The 24638-nt window shown below is 28.4% G+C and overlaps 1 protein-coding gene across 1 annotated transcript in view; it reads right to left on the bottom strand.

Annotated features, from left to right (window-relative positions):
* Positions 1-24638, bottom strand: part of LOC119672692 (homeobox protein engrailed-1) — a 54338-nt gene that overhangs the window by 4030 nt on the left and 25670 nt on the right. The window contains exon 3 of the mRNA XM_038083808.1: positions 17005-17201. Coding sequence (XP_037939736.1) covers positions 17005-17201 — 197 coding nt within the window. The remainder of the gene's footprint in view (positions 1-17004; positions 17202-24638) is intronic.

Raw genomic sequence — 24638 nt, 5'->3', positions numbered from 1 at the left:
CGCTAACTGATAATGTTATGATTATGAGCCACTCAACTCAATTACTGTGAAAAAGTGATTTTCATACTTAATACACTTATGCTGGCGACTGCTGACATACAATTTCTTCTTTTCTAGTTTATTGAAAAAGCAATGATGATAGTTGTCATATAACATACTTGTAATCTATGATCATTCAATATAATTTTGTGAATTATTTTAACATATTTGAACTACTCGTTTTGAAAAAGCAATGATGATAGTTGTCATATGACATACTTGTAATCTATGATGATTCAATATAATTTTGTGAATTATTTTAACATATCTGAACTACTCGTTTTGGCCGACTGATACGGCAGTTTCTACGGTCTTGTTTCATACACATATTTGTTGTTGTACATAATAAAACTGGCAACTTATATGAAGGTTATGGTAGATATCAAAATCTGATCTTCTGTGTCACAAGAAGACGCAGCTTATATATGATTATATATTAATACTACAGTTTTTGGGGGGCGCACTAGCTGTTTCAAGACACTAAAGTAAAAAAGACCCCATAATAATAAAAATAATAATATAAATAATAAAAATAATAATAAAAATAATAAAAAGAATAACAAAAATAATAATAATAATACAAATATTAATAATAATAAAAAAAAGTGCTAACAATAAAAATCTATTCGCCTTCAAAATCCAAACTAAAACTTTAAAATATAATCTTTTTAAAATATTAATACATATTTGTATAATAGTTCTGCATAACAAACACGGAAAATATAAAAAAATTATCACAGAGTAATCATAAAGAAACAACTCTTTTTCGAAAATGTTTTTATATACGGATCAAGTTCAATGAAATTGACGTTTTTAAAAGAGGATTACTAAACCTACATCTTTACTTCAGCTCCTTAAAACCTGTTTGATAGTACAGTTGTAAAAATATTCTTTATTTATAGAGTTAAAGTTTACCTAAATAATATATTGATTAATACTATAATTGTGACCAACAACTTTATAATACTTGTAAGGATGGAAATTTTGTAATAATTTCCAACCTACATAAATTTAGTAACACCACCACTTTGAACAAAATACGTGAAGTAATCTGTAATTAGGAGAAAACATTTCAATAATAAATACAAAAGGTATATAAATAAAAATAACCATATAACATACCTTCATTATTTTTCCACATAAATTTATTTAAATTAATAAATAATAATTTATTTATAAATTATTTATTATTTTATTTATAAATAATTCGACTATAAAATAAAACCACGAGCACCGCCGCTTTTTATAAAAATGTAAACAAACATTTACAAACGTCAAAAATGTCAGAATGCAATTCGCTGCAAAAAGATGCACAAGGGAGCTTTTGTGCAAAAGTGTTAAGGGCAGTAAGTTCAACTAAGATCAACTCTAAGCTTTGTGTACTTTACACAAAAAGTTCAAGAGAAATGCATATAAAATAAGGCGCAATTTTCTAAGAATTTAGTGAGTCTTGTATGATCACTCGGTGGCATTGTATGTCAAAATATAAAATAAATAAATATAAAAAATATTGTCTGACACAGTGGCGGTTTTAAGCCTAGTTGTATAAATTACTAAAATATATATATAATTGTGTACAAGTGCATGGGCGGTTTTAAGTCAAGACACTTGGACACTATTGTATAGATATTCTATAACCGAACAAGGAAATATATTTTTTGTATATATACACTAACCCTTCTGTCCCACACAGGTACGCATTGAGCAAGTAATCATACGAAGATACATACAACGGAACCAGATTAGAGATCACCGAGCTCCAAAGGAACAACCTCCAGATACAGCAGAATACCAGGAAATAATCTCAAGTTTCTCAAGTTTAATCACGTTTAATGAATTTACTTTGTTTTTTTAAAATACTATGTCATTGAATTGTACACATTAGTAATCTCAAGTTTACATAATTACGTTTAACTAAATTCCTTTTTTTTAAATACTATTTTCATGAATTAATAATATTTTAAATAAATCTACATTTAAAATTTAACACACATTACTTTTATTTCGAGAAGTCCTGTCTCCGCGAATATAAATTTATTGTAGCGACCCCCTGGAAAAGACTGAGGATACCCCAGCATAAATTATAACGAAACGGGAAAATCCGTGTCGTTACATACTTAATGAAGTTAAATTTTTGTCTGAAATGAGTAAACCGTATGTTATTCTCTTTATAAAAATAATATACACATAGTAGAAAAAGTCTACGGATATTCACAAAATTTTTCTAAAATTACGCATAACTTTTTAAATTTTTACTCAAATTCATTTTTATTTCCTGATTTATTTTAACCAAAGAAACAACAATAAAGTTGCAATATTAAAACTAAACAATTATTCTTTAAAAAAAAATTAAACACAATTATATGCAAAAGTAGCAATTTTTCAAGCAGAAAAAGTCTACGGATATTTCTTAATATTTACATTAAAACAATAAAATTCACAAAAATCTTAAATTTAATAGCCTGTGGGATAACCCCTGCATTTAATAACCTCTGTTAAGCGTCTTTCCATTGACTCAACTAGCTTTGCAGTATCCTGTGCGTTTATTTCTAGCTATTCTTCTTTGATGACGTTTCTTGCTATATCCTTGCTGGAAAACATATGCTGGCGAATCTTATTTTCCAAATAAACCCACAGATGTTCTATAGGACTAAGGTTTGGTGTTTCTGGTAGTGTTTGAAGTTGCCTGAGAGCATAGTACAGCATCCAAATCCGTACTATGACTGCTGTATGCTTAGAGTCATTGCCCTGCTGAAACAAAAAGGTTGCCTCAAGTCCTAACATTCTGACATTTTCTTTCAAATTTGTTTTTAGAATATTTAGAAAACCATATTTCTCCATTGTATCTTGTAAAAATTCAAGTCTAACCGCACCATTACTTGCTATACACCCCTAAATCATTACGCCGTCACCAACACGTTTTACTGTTTACGGTTTATCATAGGTTGTGCATAATTTTCTCCATACAAGTTTTCTAACTTTGACTCCAAATATTTAAAATTGACTCCCATCGGAGAAAATAACTCATATTCAGAACTTTATAGGTTTATTTATACGCTTTCTTGCACGGCGTAATCATTTTATTCTATTATATCTGGATATGTATGGCTTCTTTCCTGCAATCAGGGTATAATACATGCATTTCTTCAAAATTTTCCGCACAGTATCAGGATATATTTTGTTTTCAAGTATTTCGGCAATATGTTCAGCTAGTTTGAAGGCTGTTACTCTTGGATTTACTTTCACCTGGTTGATTATGCTACGTCTTTCTCTATTTGACAAAATTGTGGGGCGGCGAGTGCGAGGTTTAGAAACGTAAGTACTGGTCTCTTTGAAGTTATTTGTAATTCTCTGCACAGATGAATATTGGCGACCAATATCTTCAGTAATTTTTCTTTGGCTTACGTCATCTTTTCAAAATTTAACAGTTATTTGTAGCTCACTAAAACTAATTTCACGTCCTTTTTTTTTATATTGTAAAAATTTATTGCTTATATAAAAAATGTTATTAAATGATTAATTTTTAGACTCTTTAGGAAGTCAACTAATAATTAAATATCATTTAATGAAACGTTTATGAATGCAAGCGAATTTAAATTAACGGTAAATGTGAATTTTAAGAAATATCCGTAGACTTTTTCTGCTTCAAAAATTGCTACTTTTGCGTATAATTGTATTTAATTTTTTCTTAAAGAATAACTGTTAATTTTTTATATTGGAACTTTATTGTTGTTTCTTTGGTTAAAATAAATCAGGAAATAAAAATGAATTTGAGTAAAAATTTAATTTTAGAAAAATTTTGTGAATATCCGTAGACTTTTTCTACTATGTGTATATATAACCTTTAAGATTTTATTCAGTATTAATAGTAGCTCATAGTTTTTCATTTTATTAATAATGGCTCAGTTTCGACTCCTAAGAAAAATAAAATATTATTTTTCAGTTCAGATGATTTCTTTTAAATTTCATTTTCATGAATATCTCATGTTGTTAATATAGGAATGTCTTTTTTATTCGATAGTGGAATAATATACTATATCAACTTGACTTTATCTAAAATATTTCATTTCTAAGCTATTAGAATATACAATGTGTTAAGATGTATTGAATATTGATATGTATTAAGAGCGTATTCAATTTAAAATTTAAAGAATTTAGACATTAAATAAAAGTAATAAGCATCGGTACCGAAATCGTTACCGATCGATAACTTATGTCCTAGTTCCATTCTTCAAAAGAAGGGTAAATCAAAGATATTTCCCCAATAATAAGAAAACTTCCGGACTGCAGTGATATAAAATTTTAACCTCAAAATGAATTATATACCGATCCACAACTTCTTTCGAAGATTCATCTTTCAAAAGAAGGGTAAATCAAAAAGATTTCCCCAATAATTAGAAAACTTCCAGGCTCCAGCGATATAAATTTTTAACCTCAAAGTGAAATATGTTCTTTTATATATATTAAGCGTATATGGATAAAAATGTTATATAAACATTATAAAAAAAATCTTTGTGTTTTATTAACCTTTGAATAATATACATTGTGACCGAAAAGTTTTCGGAAATTCTCATTTAAAATTCGCGCGCTGTATATTTTTCGATATTTTAAGTTTATGTAGTTTGGCAGCACTGTCCTTACAATTACTATGCCAAAAATGAGCGCGATCTGTCGGACAGTTCGTTTACGGCAGCTGTTGAAACCAGTTCACCTCAGTAGTGCGTTGCGAAAAAAACAATGGAAAAAAATATTGAACAAAGAGTTTGCATCAAATTTTGTTTTTCGAACGAAATTTCGTGTGCAGAATCGTTGCGAATGCTACAAAAGGCTTATGGGGAATCAGTTTTATCGAAAACTCAAGTTTATGAGTGGTACAAAGCCTTTCAGGACTGTCGTACGACCGTCGAAGACATGCCGCGTTCTGGACGACCTTCGACCTCTACCACCGACGAAAACATTGAAAAGGCAAAGGAAATCGTGTTCAAAAATCCTCATGTGAGTGTTAGAGAGATAGCACGAGAGCTAGGCATCGGTCGTGAGATGGCTCGTTTGATTTTGGTGGACAATTTGTGTATGCGACGTGTCAACGCCCGGCTTGTTCCGATTCACCTCAATTTGTTCAACATTATCAACGATTTTAAGGCCAAACATTCAATAAATACCATCGAACAGCCACCGTATTCACCTGATCTTGCACCGTGTGACTTTTTCCTGTTTCCCAACCTCAAATTACCACTCAGAGGAACGCGTTTTGAATCCATAGAAGACGTAAAACAGAATTCGCAGAGGGAACTCAAAGCCATACCGGAAAGCGCCTATAAAAAAATGTTTTGATGATTGGAAGAAACGTTGGCATTTGTGTATCGCTTCTAATGGAGCATATTTTGAAGGAGATAAAATAAATATTGATGAAGATTAAGAATTTTGCGTTTTATTTAAAATTTCCGGAAACTTTTCGGTCACAATGTAGATTAATACGTGAGTCAACCAAAAACAAAAAATGTTTTTCTTAAATTTAATAAATCCGAATATTATAAATTTTATAATTTTTTCTTAAAAATTTGTAAAATAGCCTTTAATCAGAACTTATATAAGTATATTTCTTGAGATTAAAATAAAATTTTAGGATATCAGTAAAAATGTATATATTTTCAATAAATAATTAATAAAAATTTAAAAAAATAAAAATACACAATTTATTTCAAATGATTTCCTTAAATGGGCGACATTTTTATGACCACACATGTACACAAATACATACGGAACACACAAAAGCATAAATAAAACCCATACACATGCCTCGTAACATGGTATTTACAATAGAAAGCAGGAGACGTGGAAAAAGTTGAGTTCTAAAGAATTTATGACAGCAACATGTCAAAGTCAATCAAACATTGTGGCAATCAATTTGCTGCGCTTAGGATTTATTGCACCGAAAGGCAACACTATCAAAAAGTACAACAACAACAAACGGTAACAGCAGCCTAGTTACCTTGTGTTACAAATAATATATGACCTTACATAAGACATAAACCGACCGTCCGACCGACCGACCAAACGAACCAGCCAACGAACAGAAGAGTAAAAACAACAAAACTGGCGAGGAGTGCTGGAATGTTTGCGTACATAAGCATTAAGCGCATATGAAGGTATTTTATAAGGCATGAACACACATACACATACATACATAAAATAATGAAGGTTTAATTGTTATAGCAACAAAAATGTGAAAACAAAGCCAAAATTGCTTATATTTTTTCGTTCAATTTTTATTGTAATTTTTATGTTTTTCTGCCCACACATATACAACCACTACAACCAAAGCGAATGAATCGAAAATGCGTCAGTCAGTCAGGTTCGTTCAGATGTGTAGGACATGAGGATATCCTTATCTTAATATTAACCTGTATGTAAATTTCATAGAAGTAGCACCCACAATAAAAAGTGGAAGACCTACAAAGGGGCAGAGCATACAACTTTAATGCCAAACAAATTCAATGACTGCGGGCACAAATTGGAAATTTATTTGCTTGTCCGCAGTAGGTGGTGGCAATATAGTCAGAAGGATATTAAAATTATTCGAAACTAAAGCCATTGATATGCTTTGGTTATGTTCAATTTTATATCGCTTCTATATAAATTTTTTTTTTATGATTTTTAAAGTAATTATTTTCTTTTTTTTTTTGTATTTTAAAGGATATGAGATTCCAATATTTATGATACCAATATGAACTGCGCTTGCGTTGCTATTTGTTTGTGTATAATTGGATTTCAATGTATGTGTGTGTGTGTGTGAAATAACTATACTTGTAGTTGGATGCGCATGCAATGTGGCATCTTCGTCACCGACATTTTGGCATATTAAACCAGTGAATTCATGCATGATGGACCCTTGTGGATTTTAATAACTGCTATAAATTTTATATTTTGAGTGATGGGTTAAACGCTGCTTTATTGCCAGTGATTTATGGCGTTTTATTATTGTTGTTGTTGTAGTTTCATTTGTTATTTGAAAAGTTATAAACTTTTAATACTATTTGACTAATTGTTTAATTCCGTATTTATTTGCACATTTTTATATGCATAACTTCTTGACAACATTATTTTTTTATATTATTATTAATAAATAATAATTTTTGAATATATGCAAATAAAACACATGTAACAGACCACAACCGATGATTTCAAAATACACAATCTTTGTAAGTTGCGTTTCGTAATGTAATTAATTTTAAAATATTTTTTTCTTTTTTTATGTGATCAAAAATATTATGTAATAATTTATAAAAGAGCTTATTTGTCATTATTTATATTTAAAGAATGTTTGTATTATACTATGTTCAGACAGCCAAATTGATTTAATTTAGTAAAAATGAAATTAAGTAAATTTCGAAAGTGTTCATACTGCCCCAAATTATGGAAATCATATGATTTTTGTTTACAAATCGAATGTTAAAAATTGCATGTTCCAAACAGCATTTGCATCTGGGAAATTTTAAAAGTTGATTATTTTAACTATAAAGGATAGCATTCAGTAGTTTTATTAGCTTTAGTGGATTTCAGGTGTGTGAATTATTATTTTTCATTCCACCTTAAATTAATACCAATTGCAGTTTTTCTCTATATTCAAATTTAAACATTTGTACTACTATCAAAATATATTCCCTGTTTTAGCAAAGTGGCTAACAATTATTTAAAAAAATATGTCACTTTTTCGTTATCTCAACTTTATCTTTTGCTTAAAATTTATTTTACGCATAGTTGTATTTGAAAGGACCCTTAATTTCAGCCTTCGCTTCGTTCTAGTCTTAAAACTGAATTTTGTATGAATAAACAACTTAGTTTCACTGAAACGAGGATGAAATTAAGATTTTTGCGACATTAAAGTGTGTCTGAACATAGTATTAGTGTCAGCCTATGTGTTTTACTTGTGTGTTTTAAATTTATAACTTAATATAATAACTTATATCATATAAAAAAATCAAACTTAACACTAAATAAAAATATTAAACTTGTTAACTTATGTAATATATTTTATTAACAGATATTTCAGTCTACTTCGTGACCAAATTCAGTGATATTTACAATTATACAAATACTCATCTTCTGGGAAACTTAAAAAATATTCAATGTATATTTGTATTGCAATGTGTATTATATATTTTGTTAGTTTCCCTGAAGATAACTATCGAAAAATAAATAATAAATTATAACAAATAAATAATAAATTATAGTCTTTTCATTTTTATTTAAATGACCAATTAGCCCGTTCATAAATTAATATGTAATTAAATTTATTTAAAAATTGCTTGAGATTATATAAAAATTTGTTAATCACTTGAACAACAGAATTATCTTAATATTATCTAAATTGTAAATTTATTTTATATATTATGTTTTTCTTCCCTTTTTATTAAAAAACTGACCGTTTTCTTCTTGTGTAAAAAATAAATTTCCTAAAATTTTGAGTCAAACCTCGAATGAATACAATTCCTTTTATATAAAACTTAATAATCGTATGATAATATTATAGCAATATAATCAATAATAAATTATCGATGACATTAAAATAAAATATGATTTTAATTGTTTTTTTGTCAATTACGTTGTCAATTATCCGAAGTAATGATACATTTTATAAATTATAAAAACACAAAATTATGCGATAAATTATTATACTATGATTGAACAAAATATCACATCACCCTACAAGTTTATTGGGTCGAACTATGACAATAAACATTCTTAAAATATCCAATAAAGTCAGACACAGTCGATTTAATTAAATGTAAAAACTTCAATGTTATCATAAAATACATATTAAAAAATATTAAATTCATTTATCGGCCAAATTTGTCGGAGTTTACTGTTATTAATTCAATAATAATAATAAAAGACTATATATTCGCAATTACAATAAAAATTCAAATTGAAAATATTAAATGTTAAATTGATATCAATTACGTAGTAAATTCCTTTACTTCGCACACCGTTTGCAGACGACTTCAAAACAATAACAACAAAAAGTAAATTATAAATAAATAATATTTATTATATAAATAGTGCAGTACAATGTTTTTTTTTTTGTAGTGGAAAAAAATATACAAGTATTATTATAGAAAATATAAATAATATTTGAATTAAAGTTTTTCACTCTTAGATAAATTTTATAAGAGATTGCCACGAACTAACTTTATTTTGTTTATTTAATCATCTTTTATTTTCGTAACATAAATATTTACCACAGTAAACACTAATACATACTATTAATTTTTTTAAATTAAGGCTTTGAATTACAACAACAAAATATTACTTATTTTAAATAATTGGATATTTTGACGACTCACCATTACTGGTCCTTTTTGGAAATATTTTTTGTATTTAATTGTTCCTAAATAGTTTCTTGTGACTACAAGTACCAAGAATTGAAATTGTGCCTTGCCAAATTCGAAGTTCAGAGTCAGTGTTAACTAGACAAAGTCGTGCTTAAATTGCAAATACTAATTTAAAGTATTGTTGATTTGTTATGAATGCAAATATATTATTTATTGCTAATATTATTTTAATAAGCTCTTTATATCAGTAAAAATGAACCCTGCCAAAAATAAACTCTTTATATTTAGCTAACGTACACGTTTTTATTCTTTTGTAAGTTGTTCTGTTTTATTTATTTATCGACATTTAAAAGTATTTTTAAAAATCAAATAATAAAAGTAATGTTTTTATATTGACTTAATTTTGAATTAATTTTTTTAATGGAATTTTAATTTTGATTTTTATTATCACCCAAAATAAATTTTACTAATGCATATTAACCAAAAAAGCGCCAAAAAATTATTTTAAGCTATATGTGTATGCATTAAATAAATAAATAATCAATTTGATTTTATTGCTATTCATAATTCATTCATAGTTTTTTAACATTAATGGATTTTATAATTTTATACATAATTTTGCAGTTGCTAATTAAATATTTTCAAAAAACTTTAACTTCAATCTTTAATTATATAAAATGCAAACTGTTCAGTGCAATAAATGAAAACGATAAGTTGGTAATAAAATCACTTCAAAGTATTATAATCAAAATTGAAATTTAACACAATATATAAAACTAGTTTAAATATTTTAATGAGAGTTATATAAGATTTATTGTTTGTCTTATTTTTGTTTCTATTTCTGATTTTATTTAATTCAATAGTTATATCGAATTTATTCATTTAATAATAAATAAATAAGGTGGACTGTATGGATGAAAGATGATTTTTCGTTATGTCAGACGAGTCTTCACGAATTCTTGCAATCAATTGACTACAGATATTACCGCGACAGAAAAGAGTTTAGAATATTGTTAAAATCAAATGTGTCTATCGTAAGAAGCAAAAACCTCAAAAAAAATCATTCGATATTGCTTGGAGTATAAATAGATATAAGTTTCACTTTTGGCATCCAACAGGAGGTGTAAATCTAGCACCTCAAGAGTCAGTGCCAATAGTTTCGGCTTTTCTGACCAATTAAAGTTGGCCTCTCTAAAGAGAATATCGTGTTGATTGTAGTTAAATTCCAAAGTTTTCAATTGATGTGGAGTTGCATTTTTCTACCGATTGCTATGCCCCAAATAACGCAAATTAGTTAGTACTGGCGGTATTAACAGTAATATCGGATTTCGTGACATTATACCTATGTGGGAAAAGCACCATGATGTTAAACTTCACGGCAGTTAATCACGTTAAATAATTGTTGAATTTATTCGCAAAGATTGCAATAATAATAACATAAGTATATTATTCTATCATCAAAATTGTATCTACTATCAAAAAATTTTCATAAGCTTTAATTGACATTTTTTACCAAGTACGCCCCTCCACTCACGCAGATGTTACTGCACAATTTACCTTTAATATATTAGAAATTAGTAAACACATAAGTGCTACCTAATAGCATCAAAATGTTGAAAAATAAAAAATGTTATCTGGACTACTGAGCGAATAGTGTAATGTATACAGCAGGTCTGTCCAGACCAAATAAGAACGTGGTCAATACAAATTACTTAATAGGTTGGAGGCCCGCAGAAATAAATGCGTACGTTCATAATTTGTCGGAGAAAAATAAAAATATGGCGATAATGATAAATTTATTTTTATGAATTCTTCATTAATTTACCTTTTACAATTCTATCACTATTACAAAGAAATATGTACTAAGGTCTTTGTGAATTAAGTAAATTAACGAGAAGTGTAATAAATTATTTAAAAAATTTTAATTCACTTATTTAGGAAATCATAAATATAAAATAATATGATGTTACTAAACTACAACAAAGAAAAATTTGTCTAATTGTGTTAGCTTAGAAAAAAGTCGCGTGCCGCACAAATATTAGACGCACGCCGCTTGAGACACATGGGCCGTTCTTTGGACAGTCCTGGTATTGACTATCTACACACCACATACATTATTTTTGACATAAAAAATAAATAAATAAATATTTTATATTTAAGATTTATAACAAATACATTGCCGTATGATTTAAAATGAACATAATTGGTTTGATTGACAATAGAAATTGACAGTATCTTCTATATTTTTTTTAATAACTTATTATAATCCTACTACTTTGATGAAGAAAATTTTAGTAAATCATGTTTCTATGTTGAGTTTTTTCAGAATTAGTGCATATGATAGCTGAGGGGTTTCTACAGAGCCCCACCTATCTCATTGCCTAATTTATGTATTTCTCATAAGCTTCGTGATTATTCAATAACTGATCTAAGATCTCTGATGCTTACTCGAATAAGCACTCTAGCAAACTAATTTAAAAATAAATCGAAATAAAAACAAAATCAATAAAACAGAAAAAAAAACTAAAAGACTTCTGATATATCCTTTGACATCATTTACTAAAGATAATGACTTGTACAGTTGATAATAAATAATTGAGTAATTTTTCGTTTTCTACATACATAATTTATCAAAATTAATTTTATGCAATGTTGCCAGAACTTGATTAATATTTCTTGTGTCCCCCCAAATAATTACAAGTGCGGTAGTTGATACAGCAACATCAATTAAATGAAAGCTAAATTATGAAATATAAATCAAGTTTCATTGTTTAACATAAAATTACATTGTAGCATCATGCAATTAAACCAAAAATAATAACAGAAATATCTCCTCGTTCTGTACATTTTCACTCCAACAAAACTTCGAGTTATCCTGCATCATTAATTACAAATTAAGTTGCGTATTTATTTAATTATGTGCAGTAAACTCTTTCGATTACTCCCAGCGCTGCTGCGCATTTGCAGCTGCAGAACAGCCAGCCGTCGCTTATGTACGGCAGCCATTTTATTTAAATTTTCATTTTGTGCTTTGCATTTATCTGTGTTGGTTTTTTATGTGTCGGTGTATCGGTGTGTTGGTGCATTTAAAATGTTTTAATTATGATAGCCAAGTAATTATTCTTGTCAAGATCATTTCTCATATTATGAGTTGGAAGCGTGTGTCTATATTAAAAGCTGTATGTTGATTGAGTGCAGAGGGGGGAAGTGGGCGAGATAAACGCATACATAAAATGATTTCATATGCCATATGTAAAGTATGTCCATTGATGTGTGGCCACACTTGCAGTCAGACAATGCCTGCTACAAACGATTATCTTTGCTGCGTAGCCATATTAACTAATTTGCATTTTGTTGTGTGTCGTTTTGCCTTTGCTTTTCTCGTTGCTACTGTTTCAACTGTTTCAACGGCTGCTACTGTTGTATTTACTGCTGCTGTTGGTACTGTTGTTCTGGCGTAGCTATCAATTTGCATACTATCTCAATGCATCAGTCATAACGAGTGAGTCGTAGTACACAACATAAAAGCGGAAACGCATGGCAACGTTCGTTTGACATCATCATCATTCTCATCATTCTCTTCATACAATGTCCCTTACGTCCTTTTTACATTAATTGAATATGTATGAAGAATGTCTTGTTTTACCAACAATAAAAGCAACATCGGCATCAACAAAATTTTACAACTGCACATAGAACTGAACTTTGACAATGCATACTTCATTCAGTTTCCAACAAACACAATGGCAACACAACAACAAACTTGTACGCATTTTATTTACACTCAACGTTTTGTTGGCAACATATCCATTTGTCGTTGCAGTTGTCGCAGCTTTTCTCAATTTTCTACACTCATACACTCATAGTCAACATTATCCTCATTCTTCAGTAATTAATCATTTCCTCATCATAATCGCAGCACATAGATCTATGTGCTTTGGCATTGCTTAATGTTGGCCTGCAAATTGTTGTTGCCGTGGTTGTTGTTCTTGCTGCGAAATGTCGTTTAATTTTGTCAAATTGAATTCGTAGTCATATCATTATATCCTAATGAACATTGCTAAATGTCTGTGCTGCCCCGTCATTTTGTTAGTTGGCGACTGCTTTGACTGAGTGCCCCTTTGCATATGTAGCTAGCTTGTTTCCTGTAGTTGTTGTTAACATTGCTGTTATGCATTTATGAAATCTAATTTACATAAAATTTCATTTGACAGTTTAAGATTCATATTATAATTTAGTGATACAGAATATCATATTTTCTGAAAGAAAAATATCGCATATTCGAAAATCAATTTGGATGTTTTATTCATTCCGAGAGGAATAGCAACTTTTGGCTTCAGTATGACTACATTGATATGGTGAATAGGTACAAAATAATACGTCGAATAGCATTTGTAATTAAAATAATCCATTGCTTTATTCATACCATAAGGCTACACACTTATTTTGACTACATAATGTATTACCTCACTAGTTTCATTTAAAAATGCTTTAACTTTAGGTGACGATTCTTATGACTACGTTCGTAGACGTAGCGAACGTAGAAAATAAAAATGACGTAACGTTAAAAAGGATGATTAGTTATGACAGAATTTACACAAAGCAAAACAGCATAAAAGCACAAACAGAAACTCAATTCAATCACCAAATATATTACCTTAAAAGAAGTGCAATGCAATAGCATAATATTCATATCAGCTGATATAAGTTCTCCCCTACGTTTACGACGAAAACTCAATTGGTTCTTACGTTTCTTTATACTTTTCCTTGGGAACGAATAATAGAATGCATTGTTTTCCATAAAGTAAAATGAATAAGCTGATTTTAAACATCACCACGGATTCATTCTTCAAGTCCAAGAATTAAAACTAAATTAAAACTAAATTAAAACTAGGAGGTGTGTTGACCTTCAATAATGGCCGAAATACACGGTACCAAAGATTAGGTTTCTTTTGAAAATTTAACTCTTTCATAGGCGTATGTAATATTTTTCATTTAAAGAACGGTTTATTTTAAATGATTTAATTTATTATGCACTTTCTAAAATATAACGTTAAATATTGCAATATATGCTTAAGTTGGTTATAAATTAGCCAATTTGTAGTTTCCTTAATAGTTGGTTTTTGCTCTTTTAGGCATATACTATTGTAGTACGTTATTAACACTTTCTGACTACTAGATGTAACATACATATACCAATGTGTACAACAACAAATTGGGTAAAGTTTAACATAATATATCATTAAAACTAAATCAATTGGTATAGTTCGTTCGAATTTTTCTGGTACCAAAGTTTGATAATAGTTTGTTCTAAAATTCACTATTATGAGATTTGGCAAGGAACAAGTTCAAGTAGTAGTACTTACAGTCTAAAAAATTATTTACGAATGATTGAATATAAGATATATTTCCAAATAAAAAGACCAGTAATGATGGATATTTAGAAATATTCGAAATAGCTGCATAGTCAGCAAAAAATCCTATTAATTAAAAGTAGTAAAATTTTGTTGTTGTAATTGAAAGCCCAAAATTCAATTCATATCAAACAGTAATTTTTGTTGTTATAATTCACTACCATTCAATACTATTCAATAGATAATAATTATCGGTAAGAAAACAAATTCTTTCATAGTAATTGACTTTAAAATCAAATTTAATGTAAAATTAGTTGTTAAATCGCTGTATCTGGAAAACCGGAATCTTCTCCCATAACTTTATTCACTAAAACATTTAAAACAGAGTGTAAAAATGTCATCACTTTTGAGTGAAAAATAAAACCTTTCGGTCAAAATCTAAACTTAAGATCAATGTAAGATATAAGTCACAAATTGAAACCGTGTCTACAGTCGAGTTGGCTCAACGTTAACTAATCTTGACCAATTCGAAGCTTAAACCGTAAGTAAACAAAATTTTAAATATGGTTAGTCATTATAATATTAAAAATGAATATTTTTTCTATTTTAATTTTTAAGTTGTTAATATTAAATTAAAATTCTAAAAATTTTGAAAATTTTATAAAGAATTAAATGTAAAAAAATTTTACACATTTACATTCAAATAATATATTTCATGAGCCCTTTTAAAAAGAAAAATATTATAATGTCAATTTTTTTCTTGCCGAGAGTGACGAAAAGAAACTATTTAAAAGTTGGACGGATTCAAATAGCAAAGAATTCACACGGACCAAGGCCATCATCAGTTGTCTTAGCAAATATTCAAATTTCTTAATTAGTTTATAGTCCATATATAAATTATATGGTTCAAGCAAATTATAAACGAACTATAAATTAATTGAAAAAAAATTCGAATATTTTCTGAGACTACTGACAATGAGTACTTGGTAATACTCGAGAAAGCGTTTAATGGTCAGCCAAACTTCAATAAATTAACTAAATTTTTGCTTTTGTCTTTTCATTGCTATTCAAATCCGTCAAATTTAGAAATAAATTTAATTTAAGTAAATTAAGTTTTTAAACATTTAAAGCTAAATTACGAATTCCAACTACATAAAATCGATTGATTTTATTTGGCAATATACAGCAATAGTGCGTAGTAACAATAGCTTTGGAACACGATACCTCGATTTACAATTTGAAAACAAACTATAAAGCATAAATTTTCAGAAATTATCTTTTGCATATTTAAAATGCACGCCGTTTAATTAAAAACGTGTGGGTATTAAAATCCATAAATACTAAAAATTCCATATTTTGACACAGCAACTCGTGCAAACAATAAATTTATATTACAACAAAAAACAGCTTAAATCAAAACAATCTACCCAACAATGTGCACAATTAAGTGGCGGGATTAGAACTAATTTGAATGATGGCAACAAACATGCGGCGGCAAGTGCGCACGCCGCTGATACCGCTGATGCCGATGATGCCGATGACGCCAACACGTTAACAATCCACTTGCACGTGTGTGGCCGCAACCGAAAGATACATATCACAATGGCATCAATGGCAATTACAATATACCGACAACAACCACAACAACAACAACAACAACAACAGTATGAATTACAATGCTGCCAAATACAAATTTGACGACAAAAGGATTTGTGTTGATAACATTACTCGTAAAACTTTAAAACCGCTTTATCTTTTTTTTTTGTTTTGCAAATTTAAAAGCGGCTGTGTCTACACTGCTTTATGCTTTATATCCTTTTGGTGTAATTTAAATAAAACATGACGTCGACGCAGAACCCACATAATCCTGCCGAAGAACATAAAAATAGAAGGCTGAGGCTGAGCAAAAGTTGAAAAAACTAGCTGCCAAACGGAAAAAAGTAAGGTTCGAGCATACGCAGCCATTTTTTCATACTTAGTACTGTTATTTGGTCTTAAAATCCACTGGATTTGCGTTTCAATAAAAATGCAAATTCTTATTCCTTGCTCCTTTTTTTCAATGTTTTCAACATTTTTATCAGTTTGTATGGTAAACCGTACGTCATGTTTTAATATGTCGCAGTTGGTGTGCTACTTTTTGCTACTTTTTTGGTCCTTTCGCAAGGATACCCGTACTGTGAATGCAGTTTAACATATTTTTGGAGTGTTTTTATCTATGCTTAATTTTTTTCAATGATTACTTTTAGCTACTGAAATATACTTATTTGGTCAATTACCTTTACTTGTGACTCTGTCATTCCTAAGGCATACGCTAGTTTCGCTCTCTCTGGTCCAGCCAGATATTTTGTCTGTTCGAAGGTCTTTTCCAGCGCAAATATTTGTTGACCACTAAAAGTTGGGCGGGTATGTTTCTTCTTGCCGTCTTTATCGTTTGATTGATGGTGTTGATGTGATTGCGAAAGATTCGCAGACACTGAAATATAGTAAGAAGCATTAACATAAATATATTTTTTATTATCATTTTAATCAAATATTGTACATATATACATTATTATAATACACATAGATTTATAACTAAATATTATTATAAACAATAAAAATAAAAAAAAGGTATTTATTTAAGCATATAAATTTAAAAAATGTATAATTTTATGCAGTTACCCTGATTATAGGAACGCACTTAGTGAAATATCTGTGTAAATTTATCAATTTGCTGTATAATAGCACTATTTATATCAACAATAATTATAACAGCAAAAAATGCAATGCTCAGCAACGCAATTTCTTAGCCAATATCGTTGCAATTTCAAATATTTTTATGTATTTCAATAAATTATAAAATAAAATACCGAAATTGAGCGAAAATTCCAAACTTAAAAGTATTTACAAAGATATTTTAGTAACTGACTTGCTTGTGTTGATATGCAACTCTAAATTTATATAAAATTTTCATGTAAATTCAAGTTTGCGTAAACTATTTTTCATATAAAATTGACACTTCATTTATCAAGATGATAAATTTATACGTTTATAAGATTTATAAGGCATTTATCAGTTTACATGAGTACCCCTAATAACTTTTTAAACGTACTCAGATCGCAATATTTAGTCATGATATGCCTACATCGACGTTGAAGTTTTATAATATTTTAGTATTATTTAAAAAATAATAATAATTTATTATTTCAACTATGACGTATTATGTAAAAACAAGTAGGTATTATTGCAAAGGGTATGATCATTTTATTTATTTGATTGATTGCAATGCCTCTGCAAAAGTATAGTATTGAAATTAAATTATTAAAATATAAAAAATATAATTAACAAATTCTGAATTATGATTTCATTCTAATATAATATAGCAAGACAATTTGTTAATAAACTTGCTCAGCAAATTAACTAAACTCGAAGTTCGAATCTATAAATCAAGTACGGCTTTGGTTTAGTTAAACACTGACTCTGAGCTTTAAATTTGGCAGAGCACGAGTTCAAACCTTGATACCTGCAGTCTCAAAACAAAAAATTTACGAACATTTAAATATAAAAAATAATTTCAAGACTGATGATGCTTATTTGGCAATACTCGTAACAAGTGTACAGTCTGTCAAAAATTCAATTGTTTAAAAATAATAAAAACAAAATTTTTGTTGTTGCAATTTTACTACTCTAACAATTTAGTTTCTTTCGTCAAAACGGCTATTAAAAATCAATTTGATGAATTACAAAATTTTAATTCCATTAATACAAAATCTGAATGACTATTAGAAACTTTGAGATCGACAGATATAAAATGACAAATTTACACCTTTATTGCAATAAATACATTATAAGAATGTAAGAAATCCTATTTCAAGTCTATTTCAAGTTTTTTTTCAAATTAGAAATAAAAAGCGTTACTCAGAAAATGGACTCACTTCCTTCAGATAAAGGAAGAGCGTGCATCTAAACATAATACCTATGTGTGTGATACTTCATTCTTTTTCAACCAATTGCTTGAAATTTTAATATAAACAAATTAAATATTTATAAAATAATAAATGTTGTTATAATATTAATTATTGGTTTTTTTTGTTAATATACATATGTGTGGTTCATTAAAGGTCATATTTTGTATAATTTTTCAGTAGTTTGTGGCACCTCAAATAGGTTTAAAAAATAAAATGCTACAGACAGTTCTTAGTCCTTTGTAAAGCTTTAATATTTGGTTATTAGTAAGAAAAATTTAATGAAATATCTCAAAGGTGAAAAATTTCATACAAAAATGGCTGATGTTTGTATATTTTTGCTTACTAAATTTCACTGTTTGTTAAAATAAAAAAATTTTTACACATAATAACTTTATCTCAAGGTTTAAAAAAACAAAATTAGAGGCAAGCTATTTAGGCACCTATCTATTTATTGATTACGGGGCTTTAAAGTCGCTTATATTAATTCTTAATATAAATTTTTTTAATTTATTTATTTTGTCACTGCCAAACTTGCAACGATTTTATTATAAATTTGCATTAATTTTAAAAGTTCTTTTCTTTAAAGTATCTAAATTCAAATACAAAAATCCAAAAATAATACAAATTTTATCTTTTTTTAGGTTAAAGTAATTTTATTTCTTTATTATCATATTATGGATATTATTATATTTTTTATAATGACTTTTATAAGAAATTAACATTAATAAAATTTATTAAATAAATGTCTCTGAACTTTAAAATAATATGTAAATTAAATTTATATAAGATGATGAAGGCAATTTATTTGGCAATAAAACAAAATTTAATTGATTTTTCAGAACTTGTTAAATCATTTTCCATTAAGCCCAAAACTTTTGTTATTAAATGTTAATTCAATATGCAAACATTTTAAATTAACTTTTAAAAGCATGTTTACAACATTTTAAAAACTTTTTAAATTTATGCCATCATTATTTAATAATGAAACAATATCCAATGCCATAAACAGCAACGGTAAGAACGGCATTTGGCCCCGAGCTGAAGAGCAGAGAAGTCGAAGACACGGTGGCAATGTTGAGCCATGGTGAGTAATGCTGAGGTGTAAGGAAAAATGAACGAGAGCTTGCTTGAATGGGACAACGACAAAGTTTTGGCATTTATTAATTGTTTATATATGCGACATCGATTCGACACACACAGATGCTAATTTTACTTGTGTGTGCGACTTTATTCCCGCACTCCACAGTGAGGGGGTTGAAAGCAGTGAAAAATTATGACTATGTTAAAGCAATAAAATGATATTATTAAACCGAAATTAACAAATTCTGTTAAAATTATAAAAATTACGTATAAATAAATTTATGCAAATTATCTGTTAAATCATAATTTTATATAATTGCTTTCGTCATTAAACCTAAACGTAAAAAAACTTATATTACTATTACAAGTGTTGTTAAGCTAAACTGTTATATTTATAACAGTTACAATTTAGAAATGAATAATTTGATCATTTATTCATGGTTTTTATCTCCATAATCAGAGCATGCAAAAATTCACACGAAAACGGGATGCTGCAAAAAAGTCACATAGTCACGAAGTTCTTGTCATAAATTTTACATGCACTCGGAGAAAGGCATTCAAATAATGATTACGCACTAATTACGCATTCAAATGAGTCTGAATGGACATTCATTAAATATCCAATCCCCACCACAGCGTCCAAAGAGAACAAAACAATAACAAAAAATTACGCCAAATGATATCAATTAACAAACCAAAATTGTCCACAATTTAATGGCGTGTATTTTTCTTATAAATTTGGTACGACTAAAATCTGCACTAAATTATGCCTTCAACAATCCTGCAGAGGATGATGATGATGATGATGATCAGAATAATCGTGATGAAAATAATTTTGTTGTGAGAACAATGAAACAATAGCACCGCTTCATAAGCTTACCATACTCTGAGACCATTAAAAATGTGAAAATCAATTAAGCAAAATATAGAAAATACCTAAAGGACCTTTTTCACTTTTATAAGCCAATAAAACACAAGTAGAAGGAAATAAAATGAAACAACAATAAATAGAACAAGCACTAGGAGCTAAGCAGTACGCCCTCACGTCCTGCTTATTCCAGCAGTACCGTGTTATGCGCGCGCCCCAAGGTAACCATTAAATAAAGTAACGCCACGTCGAGAAATGGAAGTTGTTGTCACTGCAACCGTTTTGAGTGGTAGTCGGCAATGGCAGCAGAAACAACACAGGGTTGATAACTAAAGAGTATATGTGTATGTGTATTAGTGTGAGTATGAGAATATATTTGTGCCTTCATGTGGTTAAAGCAGCAACGATAGAAACGGTAGCAACGTCTACACTAAGGATGGCAACAGCTAAATGGTTTCATGTATATTTACAGTTAAAATTAACGTATTTTGTAAAGTGAGCAGTTGAACGAGCGGCCAATTAATGTCACCCCATTATTAAATGATCCCTAATTATGTGAAATGATTTAGCTAAATATGCAAGCATCAAGGATTAAATTGTTACTATTCTGTGCTTTTGGGAAATTCGTCCTTTTTTGTGGTGGTTACCCCCCTACCCACATATTCCACTTAATCACACAATTTCTCTGTCGTTTTATTTCATGTAGTCTTTATTGTTGTTGTCGTTGGTGTTGTTGTTGTTGGTGTTGTTGTTGTTGTTTGTTGTTTGTATCATAAAGTCAAAAATGTGTTTACGATTTAATGTATGAGTTGGCAGGAATTGGGCTTTGGTGGGTTACTTGTTTTATAGCAGAAGTCCTGCCTACACCTTACGTTTATATCCATTTCAAATTGTTTTATTTAGGACAACTAATTGGGTTTTATATAGGTATGTACTTGTTGTTGATATTATTGTTGTAGCTTTCGTTTGTGCTCTGTAGTAGCATTTATATGATATTTGGTTTTACTTTTTTTTTGTATATTAATAAATTTAAATATTTTGCTTGGTAAATATTTCTGTTGAATATATATAACATACATTTCGCTCTTGCCTCATCCTTTTTTACAATCCCTTTATGACACTTCAGTGAGGTCCGTTTTTTGTTTTCATATTAATATTTTTTATTTTATTCATCTTAAATCATTTTATTACTGTTGTATAAAAACACTCACTTGAATACATATCCATTTTAAGGATTTATCATCCATTTTAAAACTTTAGTGGGTCAAGGCAAGTCAAGTTTCTGTATTTTATTTCATTTAAATTAAATATATATATTTTTTTTTTATTACTGGTAACAATTACTTTCTGAGAAAGATTGAATTATTGTTCGTTTTTGAAATTTTGTGTTAAATATTATTTAAATAAATTAGACCAAATTTTATGTAAGTAAAATTTATTGAAAATTAATAAAATAAATTATTTTAATATACTTAATATTACATATTTCTACTAATAGTAGCTATTTGGTATTTGCCCATGCCACACTGGAGTAATTTTCAGGATAAATTTTGGTGCATAAATTTTTGATGCTTATTGCAGTTGATGAATTTAACAGATTAAAAATTCATATAATATATATGGACTCTGCTTGGTTGTGTATATCCGTAAATAAGTAAAAGAAAGATTTTTACAAGTAATTTAACATTTATTTTGGTATTCACAAATTATAAAGAAATATTTAACTATAACTTTTGATTACATTCTCTATATAAGGCTTTATTGGTTTGACAGAGCCACCAAGCATTTCAAGATTTTTTTACAAAGTGTCTTTAGAGAAGATCATAAGTGGCGTTTAAATCATCCTGAATCTGTCTGCCAAAGCAAGATGCTTAATAAACAATTTAAGTTTAATTTTTATATTGGAAATGTATTGAAATGAAAATTTCGATTAAATAAAACGAATTAAACATTAAATACAATATTAATTTTTATTAATAAAATTAATTAATATTGAATGAATTATTTCTCTTCTTTGTTATATTCTCGGTCAACAAATTTAAAGATATTAAAAATTCTAGAAAATATTTTATACAAACTGCTTTCAACAGTTAACACATTTCTCTTACTTGAATTAATTAATTTTATTAAAATATCTGTAACCTGTTTGGGTTGTTATACTACAAAATGACTACCCAAGCATTGCACAGATGATACTGAAAAACATATGCAATAAAAGATACAATCTTTTCATAGCTATAATAAAACGCGAGTTGAACCATCAAAGTTACTAACTGAAGCAATGGGAGTTCTATCGCAAAAATATAATATACTTAAAGTGTAAATTTCATATTCTTAGAAAGATATACACATATGTGTATAATTATAACATTTCATACTCTTATCGTCGTTATTATACTGGTACTTTACATACAGTCACTTAACTATAATTATGCAAATTCTTACATGTACAGAAAAGACTCAACTCATCCCAAAAGGCACATAACCATAATAAACTCATTCATTACTAAATACGCTTTGTCTTAATTATTTCATAAGACTATATTTTACATGCATGATGCGTGCCTTCTAATTAAAAGTATCGCAAATAACTGATTTGATTTTTAATAGCTCCCTAGTTTGCCATTTTGAAGTTTTGAAATTTTAAATGGACCACTGCATCGACAAAAATATAACTTTTTAATTTAATTAAATTAATTTTAGTACTGCCAAGAGATTTTATTTATTAGAAGGATTAATTGATATTATTTAATATAATTTATATATCTATTGCAGAAATTGTTATTTTGTTATTTTCTCATAAAAGCGTTATTTTATCTTAAAAGCATTAATTAAGTAACGATTACATCTTTATCTCCAAAAAGACATTACCTCATCAACCCATTAGTAATTATATGATATAAAAGGGAACTGTAATTACTGGGATAGTATATTAGGATTAAAACAATCCAAATCACTTATGTGTACCTATAACAATAAGAGATACCAGAATTGTATGAACCTATAAAAAGAAAAACTTAGAATCATCACAGGAAACCTAACAGGGCACTGTAGACTAAAACAACACCTTACAAAACTGGGTATACTTACGGATGCAAACTGTAGATTCTGTGAAAAGAATGTGGAGTTGGCCACACATGTGCTGTTAGAATGTCCTGCACTAATACACGTACGAATAGACTTCTAGGAATGTGTATTCTTACGGAAGAGGCAATAAAACTGTGTAAAGAAGGTTCTGTACTACTTTTTAATGACGCAACAGGGTTTAATACCTACTCTAAACCCAGAAGAGGGCAAAATAGACCCGACGGTCGCAGTACCATATCCCCTAACAATAATAATAAGAGGGAACTGTAAGTATTGTGGTCCTGGATGAGAATATATAAGAATATATAATGCTGAGGCTAGTTGAATTTAAGCAATAATTGACCTCAAATCTGCATACCTCCCTGAAAAGCGTGTAACCAATCTGAGATTCGATAATATGGTGTTGGTAAGCCCATCAGTTTTCATAAATAATTTCAGGGCTGTATCCTTTGTGTATTTTTTAATCGGATCAATCTTGAGGCTCCTGAGAGTGTCATCTGTCTTCATGTAGCATAGTACCTTGAAAAGTCTTCTCAGAGCCTGCGTCTTTATTGGTGTTTGTATTTGTTACTTGTACAATATTTTTTTTTCATCTTATTTTAAATAGTATTTTCAATTTTTTTCTTAAAAAACTGCAAATATTCTATTTTAAGAGCACAAACTTTACGTTAATCTAGTCAAGATATCAGTAAGATATGCCAATTTCAATTTTATTTTATTTTTAATATTTTAAAGATGGCATATGAAAATTTTGTGTTTTTATACAAAACAGTGACATATCTCATTGAAATATTCATATTAAAAATATAATAAAAATATCAGTAAGTACAATGTAAACATGAATACTGTAAATACCCATGAAATTATATTTACATATATAAATAATTATTCAACTTGCAATATATAATATACAATCCAACATATATAC

Source organism: Teleopsis dalmanni, chromosome 1, assembly GCF_002237135.1.
Source record: "Teleopsis dalmanni isolate 2A chromosome 1, ASM223713v2, whole genome shotgun sequence".
Classification (NCBI taxonomy): Eukaryota; Metazoa; Arthropoda; class Insecta; order Diptera; family Diopsidae; genus Teleopsis; species Teleopsis dalmanni.
This window is presented reverse-complemented; position numbering and strand designations above follow the sequence as displayed.